Source organism: Podarcis melisellensis, assembly GCF_964234715.1.
Source record: "Podarcis melisellensis genome assembly, chromosome: 12".
NCBI lineage: Eukaryota > Metazoa > Chordata > Lepidosauria > Squamata > Lacertidae > Podarcis > Podarcis melisellensis.
In genome coordinates, this window is record NC_138544.1 from 53077273 (window position 1) to 53098844 (window position 21572).

General features: G+C 45.8%; 1 protein-coding gene across 1 annotated transcript in view; it reads left to right on the forward strand.

The window, feature by feature from the left end:
* Positions 1-21572, forward strand: part of MINDY4 (MINDY lysine 48 deubiquitinase 4) — a 91244-nt gene that overhangs the window by 563 nt on the left and 69109 nt on the right. Inside the window, exons 2-5 of the mRNA XM_081931693.1 lie at positions 2292-2411; positions 3762-3979; positions 6896-7139; positions 11226-11680. Of these exons, the coding sequence (XP_081787819.1) occupies positions 2292-2411; positions 3762-3979; positions 6896-7139; positions 11226-11680 (1037 nt within the window). The remainder of the gene's footprint in view (positions 1-2291; positions 2412-3761; positions 3980-6895; positions 7140-11225; positions 11681-21572) is intronic.

The window sequence follows — 21572 nt, forward strand, 5'->3', positions numbered from 1 at the left end:
ATGAGGTTTTTTCCACCCAATTTGATAGGAAAAAGGCTGTCCAAATGTTAAAACAGAGAGTAGATTGTGTTGAACGGATGTGTACTGGAGAGAAAAAAAAGCGCACGGTGTTTCTCCCGAGCAATGAAGCTGTGCTAGTGATTATTCTGTTTAAAAATAACATTAAAAATATAATAATGGAGGGGGAGAAAGGGATTGAGAGCTCCCCGGTAGGAGGTGCTATTAAAAGTCATCTGTTTGGCCGCTTCTAGCATTTTATCCATTAAAAGCTGCAGAGTCGGCGAGAAAGAGACAGAGAAGGAATTTCCAATATTAAAAATGCATGTCTGCTTTTGTCAGCCATATCCATTCCACACATCTAATTCAAGCCTGTATTATTTATCTTATTTGTTAGTTTCACGGAATCATAGAATTGCCGTGTTGGAAGCGACTCATCTAGCCCAACCCTCCGCATCCTTTATTTATGTTTGTTTATGCATTTATTTACATGCTTGGCCCCCACTTCATATCATCAGGGACAGCTTGCAAGCTCAATAAAAAAATAAATTGCAACTTGTGGCGGCGGGGGGGGGGGGACGGGACAAACAGAACTGATACAATGCAAATGCAATCCTATAACTTTTTTAAATGGTTTTTAAAAAAACCACACCAAACAAACCCAAAAGTTACAGCTTTCCCCCCTGCCATAATGTCACAGTTTTAAAGAAATTGAAGTCCGGAGGAAATGGTTTTGCCGGCAGCCTTGCAAAGTTATATGATTTCATTTGCATTGTATCAGTTCTGTTTGTTTGTTTTTCGCCACCACAAGTTGCAAAGCAGCTAACCTTATCGCTTCGGTTCCTGCATTGCCTCATGATCCAGCCCTGGTGAGGATCCTGACCCGCTAGAGAGGCATAGGGTTGTAAACACCCGCAAACTCTCTTCCAAACAGGGTAGATAAAAATAAAGGATTTAAAAAATAAATAAATTTTTTAAGTGTTGATTTTTAAAATTTAAATCGATTTTTTTAAAAAAATTAAATGCTTTTGGAGGAGAAATCTTTCTAAAGATAGTTTTCTGTTTAAGTTACATTATAGTCCAAAGGCTAGTCATCAGGAAATAAGGATTTAAGTTTTTCACATGTGCTAAAACTCAGTCTAAGTTTTTTTTAAAAAAAACATTTAGCCACATCAGTTAACAAACATGGATACATATGCTATAATGTTATTGCTTTAGTTCAATAAATTGTTTAAATGGTTGTTAAGGAAATGATTATTTTTCTCCTTCCAATAAAGTACAGCAGAAAAGTTGTCCAAATATAAACAGTTAACTTATGAAACCTCACAATGATTTCATAATTATCTGTCTTTGTATTTCAATAGTCTAACCAATTCAGTAATTTTCGATATAACTGTAAAAACTACTCTGAAAATTTATCATTCCAAAAACGAAACCTTCCTCTAGTTGTAAATATTAAGATTACACCAGCAAGAATGAGTCTTTCTGTAAAACAAATGATTTAAATCAAGTATTATTGACTAGTGATTTAAATCGTAATTTAAATCGATTTGATTTAAATCAAATCCACCCTGCTTCCAAAACTCAAAATCTGCCCACAGACCCCAAAAGGTTGGCAACCTTTGCTTTATGCACAGAATCCTATTGCGTGCCCCTATGTGCCATGCCAGGGACGTTAAACCACAGAGCCTAGGACTTGCCGATCAAGTTGCTCGGTCCCTGTTGCTCGGTCCCTGCTCCTGCCAACATAGCAGTTTGAAAGCACGTTGAAGTGCAAGTAGATAAATAGGTACTGCTCCGGTGGGAAGGTAAACGGCATTTCCATGAGCTGCTCTGGTTCGCCAGAAGTGGCTTAGTCATGCTGGTCACATGACCTGAAAGTTGTACGCCAGCTCCCTCAGCCAATAAAGCGAGATGAGCGCCGCAACCCCAGAGTCAGCCACGACTGGACCTAACGGTCAGGGGTCCCTTTACATTTATAGTAACCTTTGGCAAGGATATCTAAAAGGTAAAGGACCCCTGGATGGTTAAGTCCAGCCAAAGGCAACTATAAGGTTGCGGAGCTCTTATCCTGATGGGTCCGTTCAGGATTGGCCACGACTCAATAGGGTCAGATTCCACATAGTGATTTTATACAGTTCATAATGCAAATATTCCCTAGCGACAACTGGACCTAATGGTCCCTTTACCTTTATGTGCTATGCCAACTTCACTGGATAGTACTGTTAAGACAGGATGGGGAGAGGTCCCTATCCTGTACAGCTCCACATCCATCCTCTCTCTTCCCTCCGCAGTGCTTGAAGAAAACCATTGTTGTGATGGATGAAGAGTTGCCCCGAACAGCTCTCAGCATCAACAACAGAAACGAGCTGCGAAATGTCTTGCACCTCCAGTCTTTGTGCAAGCAAAACAAGGTGAGAAGATGAATCCTCTGTACAAAATTCCCTGGATCCTTTGGAAACCTGAGAGAGGGTGGAGATGAGGCCAGCCGTTCCATAGATAAACTACGGAACTCGATGGCCATGTAAAAAGGTAAAAGTGTATTGGGAAATGATTTATAATGAGTTGAAAAAAATGTTTAAAACTACTTTTCCAAAAAACACACACACACCAGAGTCCTTTTCATTGAGGATAAACCAAACTGAAATTCCTAGGTGCCAGGAAAGGTTATTTATGTATGCAACAACTGCAGCCCGTGTTTTGTTAGCCCATAAATGGACAGTGTTAAGTTGTGGGTGAACATATCAGACGACACAGCGATTCTTCAAACAGCTCTTGTTTATTCACAGGCCAGAACAGAACTGAACTGAAGGGTTCAGCCAGCCTGCTTATATAGAGCTGCAGTACAACGTAACTGTAACAATTTTCTAAAACTATCCAATCACTGAACGTCACTTTCGATCCCTTATTTGCATAACGATCTACAGTATCCCCCTGCTGGCCCAGGGTGAGAACTTCAGTACATAACAGACAGTGAGTGAGGTCCCACATGAAAAGGGTTGGTAACTTAAGTTGACAGAATATGCAGAATTTGCAGGTTTAATATATAGAATAAGACAGCAAGAAGAACATACATTTAAAGAAGATTGGAAAGCATTTACTGAATATATGGAAAATAACTGTACACAGCTGAAAACACTGGCAGCATTAAGATAAATTCAACAGAGTAAATAATTTTTGATGGATGCGAAAGTGGAAAACGGATTTGGATGGTTATAGTAAAATATGCAGGGATGTATATGATATGTAAAATGAACCATGGGAAGAGAAGTAGGGTAGTGTTATGTACTGAAGTTCTCACCCTGGGCCAGCAGGGGGATACTGTAGATAGTTATGCAAATAAGGCATCGAAAGTGACGTTCAGTGATTGGATAGCTTTAGAAAATTGTTACAGTTACGTTGTATTGGAGCTCTATATAAGCAGGCTGACTGAACCCTTCAGTTCAGTTCTGTTCTGGCCTGTGAATAAACAAGAGCTGTTTGAAGAATCGCTGTGTCGTCTGATATGTTCACCTACAACTTAGCAGGTAGCTCCTGCAGCCAGTGGGAAGCTGCGCACGCCTCCTCCGTGCCGGAAGGAGCGCCGGAAATAGTGTTTGCACATGCGTGAACCGGCCCAAGCCACAAAAACTTTGCCGACTCCTGGTGTAGACAATATTGAGCTTGTTGAACCGGTGGTCTGAAGCAGCTTCCACTGTGCACATATCTCAGTTAATGGTTCAAGACAGAGGTTTTCTCTAACCAGCTGAGCTCTTCTATTGCAGGCAAGGGAGAATCCCTTGAAAACCCTCCTTGAAGTCATGGCCAGCTATTTTCTGGAGCGTACGAGCGGCTCCAAGGGCGTTAAGGGGAGCCCGCCGGCCCCACGGAAGAAGCTCCCCCAGCCCAATTGCACAGAGGACTCTGTCCTGAAGAATTATCTCTCTGATGAAGACGCCCACTTGCAAACTGGGCCTGGAAAAAGCAAAACCGAGATCTTCAGGTACGGATAAGCGCTTTGATTCTTAATCCATTTTCTTGGGCCAAGAAATGTCGCTACAGATGAATCTTCTTGGTGTAACTCAGAAGTGGAGAGCATTTTTCATCTCTGCATTCCCTTTTGGAGATCCTTCTAGGGACCACATACCGGTGTTGGGTGGGGCCAGGTTGGCTAGTGGGTGGAGCAATGGATGTGACTCTGACCTTTGCACAGGTGATTCCAGCCACAGGAAGGTCAGGGGTTTCTACACACACAAACCTCTCCCCATCCTTTGCCCACGCAACTGAGGCACGGATGCTGCAGCACAATTGCTGACAGGAGTGAGGCCTTGTGTGCATTTACAGAATGCCTGGACTCAGAGGTCTGTTCCAGTTGCGGACTGGCCCAGTATACCTGCAGGAGCATCTCCACCCCCATCATTCAACCCAGACACTGAGGTCCAGCTCTGAGGACCTTCTGGCGGTTCCCTCACTGCGAGAAGCGAAGTTACAGGCAACGAGGCAGAGGGCCTTCTTGGTAGTGGCACTCACCCTGTGGAACGCCCTCCCATCAGATGTCAAAGAAATAAACAACTATCTGACATGTAGAAGACATCTGAAGGCAGCCCTGCTGGGAAGTATTTAATGACTGATGTTTTGATGTATTTTTAATCTTTTGTTGGAAGCTGCCCAGAGTGGCTGGGGAAACCCAGCCAAATGGGTGAGGTATAAATAATAAATTATTATTATTACTACTGGATGTTCTTCAACTAGCTATTGATAGTATTTAAAGCCCTTAGGACCTGTGAGATCGCCTCACCCAAATTCGACCACTTCAATCGATGCAATTAGCACTCCTACAGGTGGCACATAACTAGGGCTGGGTGGCACCTAGTTAATGATAAATAGTAATAATAATAATACTATTATTTATACCCTGGCCATCTGGCTGGGTTTCCCTAGCCAGTCTGGGCAGCTTACTGCACATACAGAAACATAACGAAAGGTCAAACATTAAGAACTTCCCAATATGGGGCTGCCTTCAGATGTCTTCCAAAACTTGTGTAGTTCTTTATCTCCCCAACATCTGATGGGAGGGTGTTCCACAGGGCAGGCGCCACTACCGAGATGGCCCTCTTCTTGGTTCCTTGTAACCTCACTTCTCACAGTGAGGGAACCGCCAGAAGGCCCTCGGTGCTGGACCTCACTGTCCGGGCAGAACGATGGGGGTAGAGATGCTCCTTCAGGTATACTGGACCAAGGCTTAAAGGTCAGCACTAACACTTTGAATTCTGCTTGGAAACATGAAGATATTATATGGTCCCGGCAGCTACCCCCAGTCACCAGTCTAGCTGCCACATTATAGATTAATTGCAGTTTCCGAGTCACCTTCAAAGGTAGCCCCACATAGAGCACATTGCAGTAGTCCAAGCGAGAGATAACTAGAGCATGCACCACTCTGGCGAGACAGTCCGTGGGCAGGTAGGGTCTCAGCCTGCGTACCAGACAGAGCTGGTAGACAGCTGCCCTGGACACAGAACTGACCTGCACCTTCATGGACAGCTGTGAGTCCCAAATGACTCCCAGGCTGCATACCTGGTCCTTCAGGGGCACACTTACCCCATTCAGGACCAGGAAGTCCTCCACACCTGCCAATCCCCTGTCCTCCTAAAACTGTAGTTAGGTCTTGTCGAGATTCATGATGGTTTTCAACATATATCCCCAGCTCAACAACGCAATATACTGTTGTTGCCTTCCTATTACTATAGTGCTGTGCATACCCCAATCTCTGAATAGTAAGAGATCCCAGAGGGCTTGGTTTCCTTGGAAGCAAGGTCACTGGTGGCTCCTTTGTCATATTATGGTTTTATTTATGCCTCTATGCCTGATGAACGGAAGAGAGAAAGCTCACTGAAATGACATTCATGCCTGCTTAAACCATGAGACAGAGTTTCTAAACCAAAGTGTGCTTCTATTCGACTCCATGGCTCTCCAGGCAGCCGTTCCCATACTGTGGTCTGTACTTTGGCGAACCCTCAGAGCCGAGTAAGATTGTCTTCCATAAATACAGTTTTAACAATGAGTCCGTAAGAGACTGTGGAGGACGATTCTGGATCCACATGTCCTTCCACAGTGAGGACACAGGTTTCCAGGCGGGAGTTGATCACGGTGTGGATCTGCCAAGCGTGCCTTCCTCTTAGCATGTTTCTCCCTTGCGTCCTGAGTTGGAGTGTCTTCAAAGCCCATGACACCTTTGGTAAAGGCTGTTCTCCAACTGGAGCACTCACAGGCAAGTGTTTCCCAATTGTTGGTGTTTATACTGCATTTTTTTTAGTTTTTCCTTGACACTGTCTTTCAACCTCTTTTGTTGACCACCAGCATTGTACTTTCCATTTTTAAGTTTGGAATAGAATAGTTGCTTTGGAAGACGATGATCAGGCATCCACACAACATGACCAGTCCAACGAAGTGGATGTTGAAGAATCATTGCTTTGTCACTGGTGATCTTTGCTTAGAGAGCCAGTGTGGTGTAGTGGTTAAGAACAGTGGACTCCTAATCTGGGGAACCGGGTTCGCGTCTCCCTTCCTCCCCATGCAGCTGCTGGGTGACCTTGGGCTAGTCACACTTCTTTGAAGTCTCTCAGCCCCACTCACCTCACAGAGTGTTTGTTGTGGGGGAGGAAGGGAAAGGAGATGGTTAGCCACTTTGAGACACCTTCGGGTAGTGATAAAGCAGGATATCAAATCCAAACTACTACTACTACTACTACTACTACTACTATTCTTCTTCTTCTTCTTCTTCTTCTTCTTCTTCTTCTTCTTCTTCTTCTTCTTCTTCTTCTTCTTCTTCCTGTACACTGGTCTGTAGAACCATCAGTGGTCCATGAACTTCATTCAGGCGGTCTAAATGACAGACCTCCTTGCGTCTGTGTCCTTGCAGCTACGAGATCGATCAGGAAATAATCCCCAAGCGAGACCTGCACAAGAAAAGTGAAAAGTGCAAGTCTGGGACGGCATTTGAGAGCAGCTCACCTTCTGAGGGAGAGAAACCGGCGAGCCATCACTACGGGGACTTGAGGACACCTGAGCTGTCTTTGAATGCCATGAAGGAGCAACCCCAATCCAGGAGCGGTGGTCTATTTGGCAGAGGAACGATGGCGGCCCCCCCAGTCAACTCTCCACAGGTTATTTGCTCTCATTCTAAACATTTTGTTATTTTTATTATTATATGAAAAAAATATTTATTGCACTTCTGTACTACCTTTCTGACAAGACAGCCCAAGAAAACTTTGCATTTTAAGGTATGTAAACAGAACAAGAAAACCCCAAAATTGGTAAATATTTAAACATAGCAAAAAAACAACACCCCAGAGTCGTCTCAGGCCATTGGTGTTTTCCTCAGAACCTGAAGACAGGGACTTCCTTAGCTGGGCTCCCCAGACCAGGGAGAAATTAAATTATATTCCCAAATTCGTACTTCCTGAAACAATATGGGAACTGGAAAAAAGCAGCCCTCCTTCAAAATTTCCACTGCTCTGAATTTGGCAGTGCCATTTTATAGTGTGCATATATGTTCTGCATACATTGGTAAGAATAATGTCCAAGAATGAATTGTATTAAGGGAACTAGCTCTGTAAAAATGTGTATATTAGACAAAATGGCATAGGAAGTGTGTGTTGTAGAAGAAATTCACACAAAAACGCGTCTGAATTTTCCCTTTTTAAACAGCAATGCAGACTGATGTAGATATGTCGAGAACTGAACATAATAAGGCTGGAAGAGTGAGGAAATGAGAGAAGCCAAACGGACATATTTGCCTATTATCCGCCTCTGATTTTAGCAGGAAGCTGCCTTATTATTAGTCCACGTAGCTCCATATTGTCTACACTGAGCGGCAGGGACTCTCCAGGGTTTCAGACCTGGGATATACATTCCCAACCCTACCTGCAGATGTTGGGGGTGAAACCCAACACCTTCTTTGGATAGAGCAGATGTTCTCCCATTGAGCCATGGACCTTTCCAAGGCAGTTGTGAAAGTCACCTGAATGGGGTTTATCTGAAGAGCCAAAGTGCTGGACTAATCAGTGGAAGGACAAAAGTCACATCTTTTAAAAGGCAGCAGATGGTTTGTTGATTAGGACAGCTCTACCTCTGTGGGTGGCACTGTGGTTTAAACCACAGAGCCTAGGACTTGCCGATCAGAAGGTTGGCGGTTCAAATCCCCGCGATGGGGTGAGCTCCTGTTGCTCGGTCCCTGCTCCTGCCAAGCTAGCAGTTTGAAAGCACATCAAAGTGCAAGTAGATAAATAAGTACCACTCCAGTGGGAAGGTAAACGGGGTGTCCATGCGCTGCTCTGGTTCGCCAGAAGCGGCTTAGTCATGCTGGCCACATGACCCGGAAGCTGTACGCCAGCTCCCTCGGCCAATAAAGTGAGATGAGCGCCACAACCCCAGAGTCGGCCATGACTGGACCTAATGGTCAGGGGTCCCTTTACCTTTACCTCTATGCAAACCTGTTGGGTCCTGAAGGACTCCTCACTTGGGGGTTGTATACAATAAGATACGATAATCTTCATTGTCATTGTCCCATACAGAACAACGAAATTGAAAATCTACATCAGACATTCAAAAACCAACAAGCCTGCTATCCCAGGTATCCCAGCCTGGTTAACCCCGTAAAAACTCTGATACCCCATAATTAAATACAGTATACTCCCATAGAGACTACTTTTCACTGCAATTAAAACCAAAATCACATTTGAATAGAAACCGTTTCTCAGGAGGCTAGTCCTAGTCTTTATAACCCTGTACCTTCTCCCAGAAGGCAGAAGCTGAAAGAGATCATTTCCAGGGTGCGCACGATCCTGTACTATCTCTGCAGCTTTCTTATGGCACCTGGAAGCATAGATTAGACCCAAGGTGGGAAGAGTGCACCCAATTATTCTCTCCGCAGTCTTTACAACCCTGGACAGCATTGTTTTTTCCCTGGCGATGCAGCTCCCAAACCATACACACGGACCATAAGTTAAAACACTCTCAACAGTACAATGGTAAAATGCCATCAGCAGGTCCTTTGAGAGATTATTTTTCCGGAGGATTCTTAGAAAATATAACCTCTGCTGTGCTCTCTTCATCAGGTCTTTGCTGTTTTCTCCCCAAGTTAGGTCATCTCTCAACTCCAGTCCAGAAATCGAAACACCGAGACCTGTTCCACGCACTTCCCCTCAATAATAAGTGGCTGAATATTCAATTTACATTTCCTAAAGTCCACAACAATCTCTTTTGTTTTCTTTAAGTATGTGCTGTTAATGGAGGAGATCTGGGTTCCAGTGAGTGACCTACCCAGGCTTTCCCTGTAAGGGAAAGTAATTGTTTGGGGAAAATGGCTTTCACCAGGTGACAAGGGGGCGGGGCCTAGCAACACATAGTGACTGCTCATTGGGTGCATTTGTCTGCAGACTTGCAGCTGATTGGCCACCAGAGGCAGACTGAGTGATCTAATTGATGATTATGTGGGTCATTATGTTGGGGTGACAGGAACAGTGTTGAACCCTGGCTGGGAGAAGGGCAGTGCCCCATTTTGCCCTGAAGAGAAACCACCTATTCTGGGCTACATGGACCCAGAATCTGGCTCAATGTAAGGCAGATTCTACCATCCTAATCCCTGTGGGTGCAGGAATTAAAACTGCAGATATGCAAAGCTAAGCAGGGTCTGACATGGTTTCAAACTGGATGGGAGACTGTGTGTTGAGATTCCTCCATTGCAGGGGGTTGGACTAGATGACCCTCGGTGCCCCTTTCAACTCTACAGTATTTTTATTCTTTGCTATCCTGTGTGGCTCATCCTAGGGCCACTTTTAGATGTTTTGAGGAGTCAAGCTATCAATCTCTCTTGTACAGAAGAAAAGGACAAGCGTAGGTCGGTTACCCCTCTGTCATAAAAAACACTGCTGTGTATATATTCTCATTTTATTCTAAAAACATGCAGTTTTAGGGTGCTTTGGTGCATCAAGGCCTATAGAATTGTAGCAAGGCCTGTATACCTGAAGGAGTGCTTCCACCTCCATCATTCATCCCAGAAACTGAGGTCCAGCACCGAGGGCCTTCTGGCGGTTCCCTCGTTGCGAGAAGCGAGGTTACAGGGAATCAGGCAGAGGGCCTTCTCGGTAGTGGCGCCCACCCCGGGGAACGCCCTCCCAGTAGATGTCAAGGCAATAAACAACTATTTTACTTTTAGAAGACAACCGAAGGCAGCCCTGTTTAGGGAAGTTTTTAATGTCTGATGCTGTGTTGTTTTAATATTCAGTTGGAAGCCTCCCAGAGCGGCTGGGGAAGCACAGCCAGATGGGCGGAGGTATAATAATAATAATAATAATAATAATAATAATAATAATAATAATAATTTATTTATTATTATTATATTGTTGTTGTTGTTGTTTAGTCGTGTCCGACTCTTCATGACCCCCTGGACCAGAGCATCCCAGGCACTCCTGTCTTCCACTGCCTCCCGCAGTTTGGTCAAACTCATGCTGGTAGCCTCTAGAACACTGTCCAACCATCTTGTCTTCTGTCGTCCCCTTCTCCTTGTGCCCTCCATCTTTCCCAACATCAGGGTCTTTTCCAGGGAGTCTTCTCTTCTCATGAGGTGGCCAAAGTACTGGAGTCTCAGCTTCAGGATCTGTCCTTCCAGTGAGCACTCAGGGCTGATTTCCTTCAGAATGGATAGGTTTGATCTTCTTGCAGTCCATGGGACTCTCAAGAGTCTCCTCCAACATTCTTATACAGTGGTGCCTCGCTAGACAAAATTAATCCGTTCCGCAATTCTCTTCGTCTAGCGGTTTTTTCATCTTGCGAAGCACGCCCATTGACAGCTTAGCGGATTAGTGCTAGAGCTGTCAAGCGGCTTCCAGCGATCAGCTGTTAAGCGGCTTATCAGCGGAACAGCTGATAAGCGGCTTAGCGGCTTAGGAAAAGGGCGAAAAAAGCAAAAAAAAAAAACGCCGGGGGACGCAAGATTTTTTCGTCTTGTGAAGCAACCCCATAGGGAAATTCGTTTTGCGAAGCGCCTCCAAAACGGAAAAACCCTTTCGTCTAGCGGGTTTTTCGTCTTGCGAGGCGTTCGTCTTGCGGAGCACCACTGTATAGCTTCATCTAGCCCAACCCTCACAATGCAGGAATCGTTCGCCCAACGTGGGCCTCGAATTCATAATCCTGAGATTAAAAGCCTCGTGTTCTTACCACTGCTCTCCTCTCTCGACAATTTATTTCAGGACTCCTTGAAAAGACGGCGCACAAAACAACCATCTGGAATCCGGAGAACATTTAAACCCGGAGAAGAAAAAGAAACTGGGGACCGTTTGGCCGCTCCAATGGGGGATTCTCAAGAGTGGGCAGGAATCTCCAGGCCATCTGCAAATCTCTTTTCTCCGCACCTCGGCCATTCCATCAACGTAACCAAGGACTATTCATCCACGATCCTGACTGGCCCGTACACAAATGCCGGCGGGGAAGCGGCAAAAAATTCAGCCCAAAGCATCGAAGGCCCGTTTGCCAAACTGATGTCCGAAAAACGCCCAGTTGAAGAAAGGAAAGCTGCGCCCCTGTACCCTGCCGAGATGAATAAGGGGAGCAGCCGCTTGAACTTTCTTCCGAGGCAGATGGGAGCTGACCGTGAAAGGACAGCGAGATCCGCACCGAAGAGCGAATGTCAAAATACAGAATTCAGGTAGGATCAAGATTTGAAATGCGCTCCATGTGGGCTGCAATGTGTTCTATGTGTGGGGCTACCTTTGAAGGTGACCTGGAAACTACAACTAATCCAGAACGCGGCAGCCAGACTGGTGACCTCGGAGAGGCCCAGAGACCATATAATACCGGTCCTGAACGACCTACATTGGCTCCCGGTACATTTCCGAGCACAATTCAAAGTGTTGGTGCTGACCTTTAAAGCCCTAAACAGCCTCAAAGGCCCAGTATACCTGAAGGAGCGTCTCCACCTCCATCGTTCTGCCCGGACACTGAGGTCCAGCTCCGAGGGCCTTCTGGCGGTTCCCTCACTGCGAGAAGTGAGGCTACAGGGAACCAGGCAGAGGGCCTTCTCGGTGGTGGCACCCGCCCTGTGGAACACCCTCCCATCAGATGTCAAAGAGAAAAATAACTACCAAACTTTTAGAAGACATCTGAAGGCAGCCCTCTTTAGGGGAGCTTTTAATGTTTAATAGGTTATCGTATTTTAGTGTTTTGTTGGAAGCCGCCCAGAGTGGGCGGGGTATAAATTATTAGTATTATTTATTTGTTTATTTGTTTATTTATTTAAAACGATGTTCAGTTGTTTATTCACACGCTTGTGTGTAAATATGCCACTCCAGTGGTTTATTTTCTGGTAGGTTAGGATAGTTCAGTCGGTAAGAGCATGAGATTCTTAATCTCAGGGTTGTGGGTTTTGAGCCCCATGTTGGGCAAAGAGATTCCTACATTGCAGGGGGTTGGACTAGATTGTTTAGACCACAGCGCCACCCGCGTCCCTTGGCAAGTTTAGCTAGTGTTAAATACCATCTATATACGTCAGGTTCAGACCATACATCGAAAGCACTATGGTAACACTTTAAACAGCTGTGGCTTCCCCCGAAAAATTCTGGGAGCTATAGTTTCTTAAGGGTGCTTATTAGATGCTAAGAGGCGCCTATTCCCTACCCAGAGCTACGATTCCCGAGTCTTCCTGCGGAGGGAGATAGACTGTTTGAACTGTTTTCGTTTTTTGACTTGGGATGCCTGCAGTACGGTCATACGTCCAGAAGTCCAGCAGAGGGCACTCTCCAAAAAGCAATGCTCCCTGCCATTGCTTCATTGGCAGATAGCTTGCCCCTATTCTGCCAGCTCCCAAAAATTACTGTCCAAAATGCTGTGACTCAGAGTTTCTGACTAACGCTTCTGAAAGATGTACGACCGCTGGCCTTTGAGCAGGAGGAGCTGCCTCAGTTCAACTTGGTTTGGTGTGATCAGCGATCGCAGGATTGCAACGCCTTCCAGGCAAGGAGAGAGAGTGACTTTTCGGGGGTCCAGTCTTTAGAAAAACAAGGTGATTTAGGAGGGGGGAAGGACACGCTGGGAGATTTCTAAAGGTGCGTGTGGTGCAAAGAGAGATTTTGCCCCCCCACCGGCCACGTTCACGGCAAGCGTTTAAACAGCCACAACTTCCCCCCCAAGAAGTTTGGGAGCTGTAGTTTGTTTGGGGGTGCTGAGACTTGCTAGGAGGCCCCCTTCAAGGAACTACACTTCTCAGAGTGATTTAACAATCTCAGAATCGTCGAGTTGGAAAGGAACACAGGAATCATCTAACCTAACCCCCTGAAATGCGGAAATGTGTTGCCCAACGTGGGATTCGAACCCACAACCCTGAGATTAAGAGGCATCCAATGCCCTGTTCAATGTGCTTTGCTAGGGGTTATTGGCTTGCTGCTGTTCTCATTCATATATATATATATAGTAGTATCTTAGGTTAAGTACTTAATTTGTTCCGGAGGTCTGTACTTAACCTGAAACTGTTCTTAACCTGAAGCACCGCTTTAGCTAATGGGGCCTCCTGTTGCTGCTGCGCCGCTGGAACACAATTTCTGTTCTCATCCTGAAGCAAAGTTCTTAACCCGAGGTATTATTTGTGGGTTAGCGGAGTCTCTAACCTGAAACGTATGTAACCTGAAGCGTATGTAACCCGAGGTACCACTGTATATATTCATTGTGGTTTTCATGTTGTGATTTTACGTTGTGAACCGCAGAGCAATATACAAATTCAGTTGTTGTTGTTGATAATGATGATGATGATGATGATGCTCTACAAACTGACACCAGGACCTGCCAGACTCCTTCCCAGGGAACTCTGGGAATTTTAGCTCTGTGCACCCTTAACAAACTACATATCCCAGGATTCTGGGGTGACTGTTATTTCGAAATTCATTTTTATTTGATTTTGCAATACAAAGTTAAAAGAAAAATGATAATATATATATATTGATATACAGAGATTCCTCTGCATCTCAGGACTTCACCCTCCATGGAGGCCCATTTTAAACATTTAAAACGGCATCTTTTTCCATAGTTCCAGTTACAGATAGGTAGCCGTGTTGGTTTGCCATAGTCAAAACAAAAAATTTTTTTCCTTCCAGTAGCACCTTAAAGACCAACTAAGTATCTTTTTCCATACTCTGTCATATCAGTCCCTGTTTTCCATGGTAATTGTCACACTATAAGTGAAATCAGAATCCTGCCAGTGTTTCCATCTGCTTACAGTGGTCTCCTAAATCAGGGGTCAGCAAACTTATTCATCAGGGGGCCGGTCCACTGTCCCTCAGACCTTGTGGGGGGCCGGACTATATATTTTTTTGGGGGGGAGGGGAAATGAATGAATTCCTATGCCCCACAAATAAACCAGAGATGCATTTTAAATAAAAGGACACATTCCACTCATGTAAAAACACACTGATTCCCAGACTGACTGCGGGCCGGATCTGCCCCCCGGGCCTTAGTTTGCCTAAGGTAAAGGTAAAGGGACCCCTGACTGTTAAGTCCAGTCGCGGATGACTGGGGTTGCGGCGCTCATCTCGCTTTACTGGCCGAGGGAGCCGATGTTTGTCCGCAGAGAGTTTTTCCGGTCATGTGGCCAGCATGACTGAGCTGCTTCTGGCAAAACAGAGCAGCACATGGAAACACTGTTTACCTTCCCGCCGGAGTGGTACCTATTTATCTACTTGCACTTTGACGTGCTTTCGCACTGCTAGGTTGGCAGGAGCAGGGACCGAACAACGAGAGCTCACCCCGTCACGGGGGTTCGAACCGCTGACCTTCTGATCGGCAAGCCCTAGGCTCTGTGGTTTAAATAACTCATGCCTAACTCCATCAGCTTAGTTTGCCATTCTTCTCTGGTCAGGAGGAGCCGTGACTGTTCTAAGTGTTATCACAGGGCTTTAAAGACGTCATTAACCACGACTAGCTCAGACTTGGCCCTTTCCTCTCCTGTCCTTGGAAGACGACTCTCTGTCAGTTCCAGCTGTTGGGAATTCTGGGATGTGCCCTCTGAAACGCCAATCAAGAAATACATTTCTTGTTCTTTTCCTTCCCATTCTACTTTTTGTTGTTGTTGGTGGTGATGGTTTTTCTTTCTTTCTTTTTAAACACCCACCCTGTGGTTTGACATTTTCAAAAATGCCTGTTGCTGATCCGCCACTAGCCTCAGGCACCTGTATTTTATTATTTTATTTTTTTGCCTATGCACGCTGTCTAGAGAGGGATTAGGTCCGAGAACCAAAGCTCTGCATCCAAAAGGACCCGTCTGAAGAGCAATGAATTTGAGGCATCAGGGAGGGAGAGGGTTAAAAAAATAAATAAATAGCTGACCAGTGAAAGGAAGATGCTGGTTTTTAGTTTTAGGGAAGGTTAAAAGAAGAGTGGAGAATCTCAGGCCTAAGGGCTGGATTTCTTTTCTATATGGTCCTTGGGACTCTTCCTAGGATGATGATTCTTCTTCTACCTCTTCTTCTTCTTCTTCTTCTTCTTCTTCTTCTTCTTCTTCTTCTTCTTCTTCTTCTTCTTCTTCTTTGTCGTCTTCGTCTTCTTCCTCTTCTCTTTCTTCTCCTTCTCCTTCTTCTTCGGCGATCGCTCGTAGCCAAGTAAGATTGTCTTCCATAAACACGGTTTTAACAGTGAGTCTGTAAGTGACTGTGGAGGCCAATTCTGGATCCACACGTCCTTCCACAGTGGGGACATTGGTTTCCGGGTGAGAGTTGATCATGGTGTGGATTTGCCAAGCATGCCTTCCTCTTAGCACATTTCTCCCTTGCGTCCTGAGTTTGTGTGTCTTCAAAGCCCAAGACACCCTTGCTAAAAGCTGTTCTCCAATTGGAGCACTCACAGGCCAGTGTTTCTCAATTGTTGGTGTTTATACTAAAAAAAATTTTAGATTTGCCTTGAGACAATCTTTGAACCTCTTTTGTTGACCACCAGTGTAATCCCAACATAGATGACCTTAGAATCTACAATTCTATGATCTATGATCCACTATGGTTCTGTGTGATGTGCAAACACAGCCATTATAGCTCTGTGTTTGTGTACAGGGACCAGTCAACAGCCCCTCCCCCCTCTCGCGTGCAAAGGCACAGCTTGGAGTAATCGTCTGGGATACAAAATGGCCTAAAGTGTCTCCTTTTTTTCTTTTTCTTTTAAACGATGCTTCTCTGAAACATGACTAATTTTCCAATAGAGGCCTTTTAAGCCTTTGTGGCCATTTCAGGATGCCTCCATGGACGCGGCTCGAAAACAACCCATTACCAAATGATGAGGTTTTTGCAGTGATATTTCAGGAGCTATTAAAAAGCACTTGTCTCTGTGCAAGTTGGGTGGGTTCGGGGGGAGGCGAAATCTTCCATGCCAAAGATTAGACGTTGGGCCATACTAATCTGTAATGGTTATAGGGGTTGCTTGTGCGTAAGTTGCCGCCACTCCTGGCTAGGTTTCCTTGTTAAACCTTTTCTGTCTGGATAGCCCTTCACTTCGTGGCTGTTTCAGTCGCTAGCAGAATCCGTCAGTGGACATTTCTTGAACTTCTTCCAGCAAAGAAGTTATTTGACGCCAAGTCTCCACCTACTCTCCCTGCGCGGAAGTCTTCTGCGCAGGGTGGGTGTGGGAAGCGGAGGACCCGTGCTCTCCCCGCTGGTCTCCGGCGAGGAGTCCTGGAGCCCCCTCGCCGCTTCCCCTATCTGCCCCCTTTATCCCTGGTGTTACGCTGATTTCCTTCCCCAGCCGATGAGCTGCCTCTCTTCCTGCTGGGCCCTTCTCCAGCATCGCTTGGGAGCCTTGCCTCCGCCTCTGGCTCCGATGGCAGTTCCCTGACATAATCCTTTCCCATTCAGAGGAGAGAAGGAGGGATAGATGGCAGGAGGTCAACAATGTGATGGCCTGGGATTCGGGCTCAGACTCGGAACCAGAGGAGACTCAGTCCGCACCAGATCCTTTGCCTCAGGCAGCATCTGAACCAAGTCTGGGGCCTGATCCTGAAGAGCCCCAGTCTGCACAGGTTCCCCTGCAACGAACACCAGCTGGGTCGAGTCAGGGGCCTGAGCCTGCCCTGGCTCCAGATGCAGGGATGACCTCGTTGCCTTCAGCTGGGCCATCACTCCACTACCAGTTGGGTCAGGGGAGGCTGAGGCGGCCTCTGGGTCTAGTAACCCACTGACGTCTCCCAAGCTGCAGAGACTAAGGTCTGAGAGAAGGAGAGGCCTGAGTACTGGCAGGAGGAGTGCTCACCTTCAGGCGAAACAGGGAGGTGAGTCACCGGGGGATCAGGACCGGCCGTTACCCCGACAAAGATAAAAAGCTGTCGGCCCCCGCCCCAGGTTGCGGGAATGACATTGCTGTTTGCCAGAACCTGCCTGAGATCCTGTACCTGTGTTTACCTGGTTTCCTGCCTCGTGTCCTGCCTTGGCCCTGTCAGTCTGACTCCTAGCGGAACCCCTGGATTCCTGACTGGACCTGGACCTGGGCCCAGCACAACAATAAGGGTCACTGTTTTAAATGCTCCCCAGCTATTGAGACACATGGGCCTTCTCCAAACTTGGTGGGCCTTGGTGGTGGGCAGTGGGAGGGCTCAAAACACTGGAAAATGTGTTGAGGTGAACTGGATCATAGAATCATAGCGTTGGAAGAGACCACAAAGGTCATCTAGGCCAACCCTTTGCAATGCAGGATTCTCAACTAAAGCAGCCATGACAGCTGGCCATCCAACCTCTGCTTAAAAACCTCCAAGGAAGGAGAGTCCACCACCTCTCCTGGGAGTCCGTTTCACTGTCAAATAGCTCTTACTTCCAGAGTTCTTCCTGGTGTTTGGCCGGAATCTCCTTTCTCATAACTTGAAGCCATTGATTAGAGTCTGCACTCCAGAGCAGAAGAAAGCAAGCTTGCTCCATCTTCCTTATGGCAGCGGTTAGGATATTTAAAGATGGCTCTCATATCTCCTCTCAAGTCTCCTCTTTTCCAGGCTAAACATTCCCAGCTCCTTCAACCGTTCCTCATCAGGCTTGGTTTCCAGACCTTTGACCATCTCGGTCGCCTTCCTCTGCACACATTCCAGCTTGTCAACATCCTTCTTAAATTGTGGTGCCCAGAAATGGAAACAGTATCCCAGATGTGGTCTGAACGAGGCAGATAGAGCAGTGTTATTACTGAGAGTCAGAGCTGGACCATCAAGAAGGCTGATCGCCGAAGAATTGATGCTTTTGAATTATGGTGCTGGAGGAGACTCTTGAGAGTCCCATGGACTGCAAGAAGATCAAACCTATCCATTCTGAAGGAAATCAGCCCTGAGTGCTCACTGGAAGGACAGGTCCTGAAGCTGAGGCTCCAATACTTTGGCCACCTCATGAGAAGAGAAGACTCCCTGGAAAAGACCCTGATGTTGGGAAAGATGGAGGGCACAAGGAGAAGGGGACGACAGAGGACGAGATGGTTGGACAGTGTTCTCGAAGCTACCAGCATGAGTTTGACCAAACTGTGGGAGGCAGTGGAAGACAGAAGTGCCTGGCGTGCTCTGGTCCATGGGGTCACGAAGAGTCGGACACGACTAAATGACTAAACAACAACATTACTTCTCTTGACCTGGACACTGTACAGTACTTCTGCTGATGCAGCCTAGAAGAGCATTCACGTTTTTTGCTGCTGCATCACACATTTAACTTATAGAATATAGAACTGTAAAGTTGGTAGGGGCAATGTGAAGCTTGTGGTTTACTAAGGCCCCTAGATCCTTTTCACATGCACTGTTAGCAAGCCAGGTGTCCCCACCCTATATTTGTGCATCTGGTTCTTCCTGCCTAAGTGCAGAACCTTAAATTTGTCCCTATTGAAACTCATTTTGTTAGCTTGGGCCCAGTTCTCCAATCTCTTAAGGACATCTTGAATCCATCCTGCTGTTCTGTCTTCAGTGCATTAGCTACCCCTTGCAGTTTGGAGTCATCTGCAAATCTGATGAAGATTTGGGGGGGGGGGATAATTGCTCTTCTCCCTTTGGACCTGATGCATTCAGCGTACAGTCACTGCTCTTCCTTCCCTGCAACATTTCGTGGAGGAAATCTGGCGTTCATAAATACCATTATCTTTGGCAAGGCTGGTCCAAGTTTAGTGCAGGCTCGTGAGATCAGCAAACCCGTTTCCCCCGATTCTTCTCTAACGCTTTGCTTCATCCCTGCTATCCCAGCCTGTAAAGCACAACCCTGTTTGGTTTTTTGCAGATGGAAGTTTTCGTCTTGTTTTCTTCGCAGCCCGTTTTCCCAAGCCGCCACGCATAGCGGTTCTAACAAGTTAACCCACCAGTAGCAGAGGCTGTAAAAAGTTTTTGAGACGGTGCTTAACCTATGACACCCCCCTGAGTGATGAGCCGCTGGGGAACATGGACAGGCTCTGGGGATGGAAAAAGTGTTTATCTAATATTATCTAAACCGCAGCTTAGTTCTTCCCTCTCCATAAAACTCTCCCCAAGCCTTGCCGTTTGCTCTGTCAGTGCTGCTCCTGTCTATTCTGTGGAACATTTGGCTGGCTGTGGAACCAGCCCAGTCCTTAGGCTCCAGATCTGGGGGGCACATCCAACTGTCCCTTATTCTGGTTAGCAATACAGTTCTGTCACAGTTAGAGGATGGAAACGGCAATCGCCACCTTCTGCACCAGAGTGACTTGTCTCACTTCTTTCATCAAGGGACAGGGCCGCCTTTACCTGGGCATGCAAGGGGTGTGGGGCACCTGGGCGCCGAATTCTGGGGGGTGCCATGCGCCCGCCGCTGAAGCTGCCTAAGTTCTTAACTATCTACCTGTTACGAAATAATAAATAATTTTGATCAAGCTAGAAAAGCAAAATACATACATACCTAGGTATTACTGAAATGTATACAGTGGTGCCCCGCAAGACGAATGCCTCGCAAGACGAAAAACCCGCTAGACGAAAGGGTTTTCCGTTTTTCGATGCGCTTCGCAAGACGAATTTCCCTATGGGCTTGCTTTGCGATTTTTTCGCTCCCCCTCCCCTTTTCTAAGCTGCTAAGCCGCTAATAGCCTTTTAGCCGCTAAGCCACTAAGCCTTTAATAGCCACTAATCCGCTAAGCCTCTAATAGCGCTAAGCCGCTAAGCCGCTAATAGGGTTGCTTCGCAAGACGAAAAAACTGCTAGACGAAGAGACTCGCGGAACGGATTATTTTCGTCTTGCGAGGCACCACTGTACCTACTCTTTCACTAAAGGACTTTCGACTTTGTGCACTTATTTACAAAAGACGCGGCGCTTGACATTCACAACGGCAGCGCTTGTCAGACTCGACGTTCTCAGTGGCGCTGTGCATGCGAAATTAACTAAATTATTTGTGTATGTATATATATACACAGGCACACATTTTTATTAATTTTTTAACATATCATTTCCAACAGTCATTTAACATAACTTCTTATACAATATTTTAGACTTCCGTCAACAACCTCTGAAGATTTTCCGTTCTTTATCACTTATTCTGCATTTCTTAATTTCTCTATTACTTTTAATTATCATTAACTAATAATTCTCTTCATAGTCTTCCTTGCAATATTTCATATAATCCTCCTTACAGAACTTCTTGCAGTGCTACTAGCGTAATCTGCTTATTACAGTTGCTTTTCAAATACTTCAAATATTTACTCCAGTCTTCTAAGAATCTCTGGTCCTGCAGGTTTCGAATCCTTCCTGTTAATTTATCTAATTCTGCATAGTCCATTAATTTCATTTGCCATTGTTCTTTTGTCGGTAATTCTTCTTGCTTCCATTTTTGTGCCAATACTATTCTTGCTGCCGTTACTGCATATAAAAACAACTTACAGTCCTGTCTGTTAACATCCTCCTCTACAATGCCACGAAATTAACTAAATTTGGGGGTGCTGGGCGGATCTTTGCACCCCGGTGGCGCATATGCTAAAGATGGCCCTCTCAATGGAAGCCTGATATCCATTAGATTTCCCTGGACTCTGGTCTCATGGCAGATGACGCAGCCTTTTCTTTTAATGCATTTTATTGCTTTTTCATATGTAATAAGCATAATTTAAAATACAATAAACAACAACAATAGCAGCTAGACTGTCATTTCTTGGAAAAAGGCATAGCAGCGGCTTCAAGTTACTTAGAAAACTGGTTTGTGGTGCATATTAAAGACTGTAATCCGATAGGTTTCTCCAGATGTTTCTGTGCAGCTTCTCTCGATTAATTGATTGTCATTTCTCATATGGGACCTGAGTGGATGCCAGGTGTTGTAGAAGGATAAAGGGTATCTTGCCTCTGGTCATCCTAACCTGGCAGGTAAATTTATTGGCAGTACGCTGGGTTGTTTTTCTTCGTGTACAAGATAGGAATGTGAATAGGCTCCAAGATTCACCTTGTATCTGTGTGTGTTCTGAAGAAGAAGAAAAAATCCAGTTTGTTTTTGAGCGACTTTGTGCTCCGTCCAATTCATTCTGGGATGGAAAGAGGGTCATGAAGCATCAGGCAGTTGCGAGGGATGTGCAATTTGGTGGGTCATAAATAGTTTAAAGGTGGGTTATAAATGCTACATATTAATAAATCAGT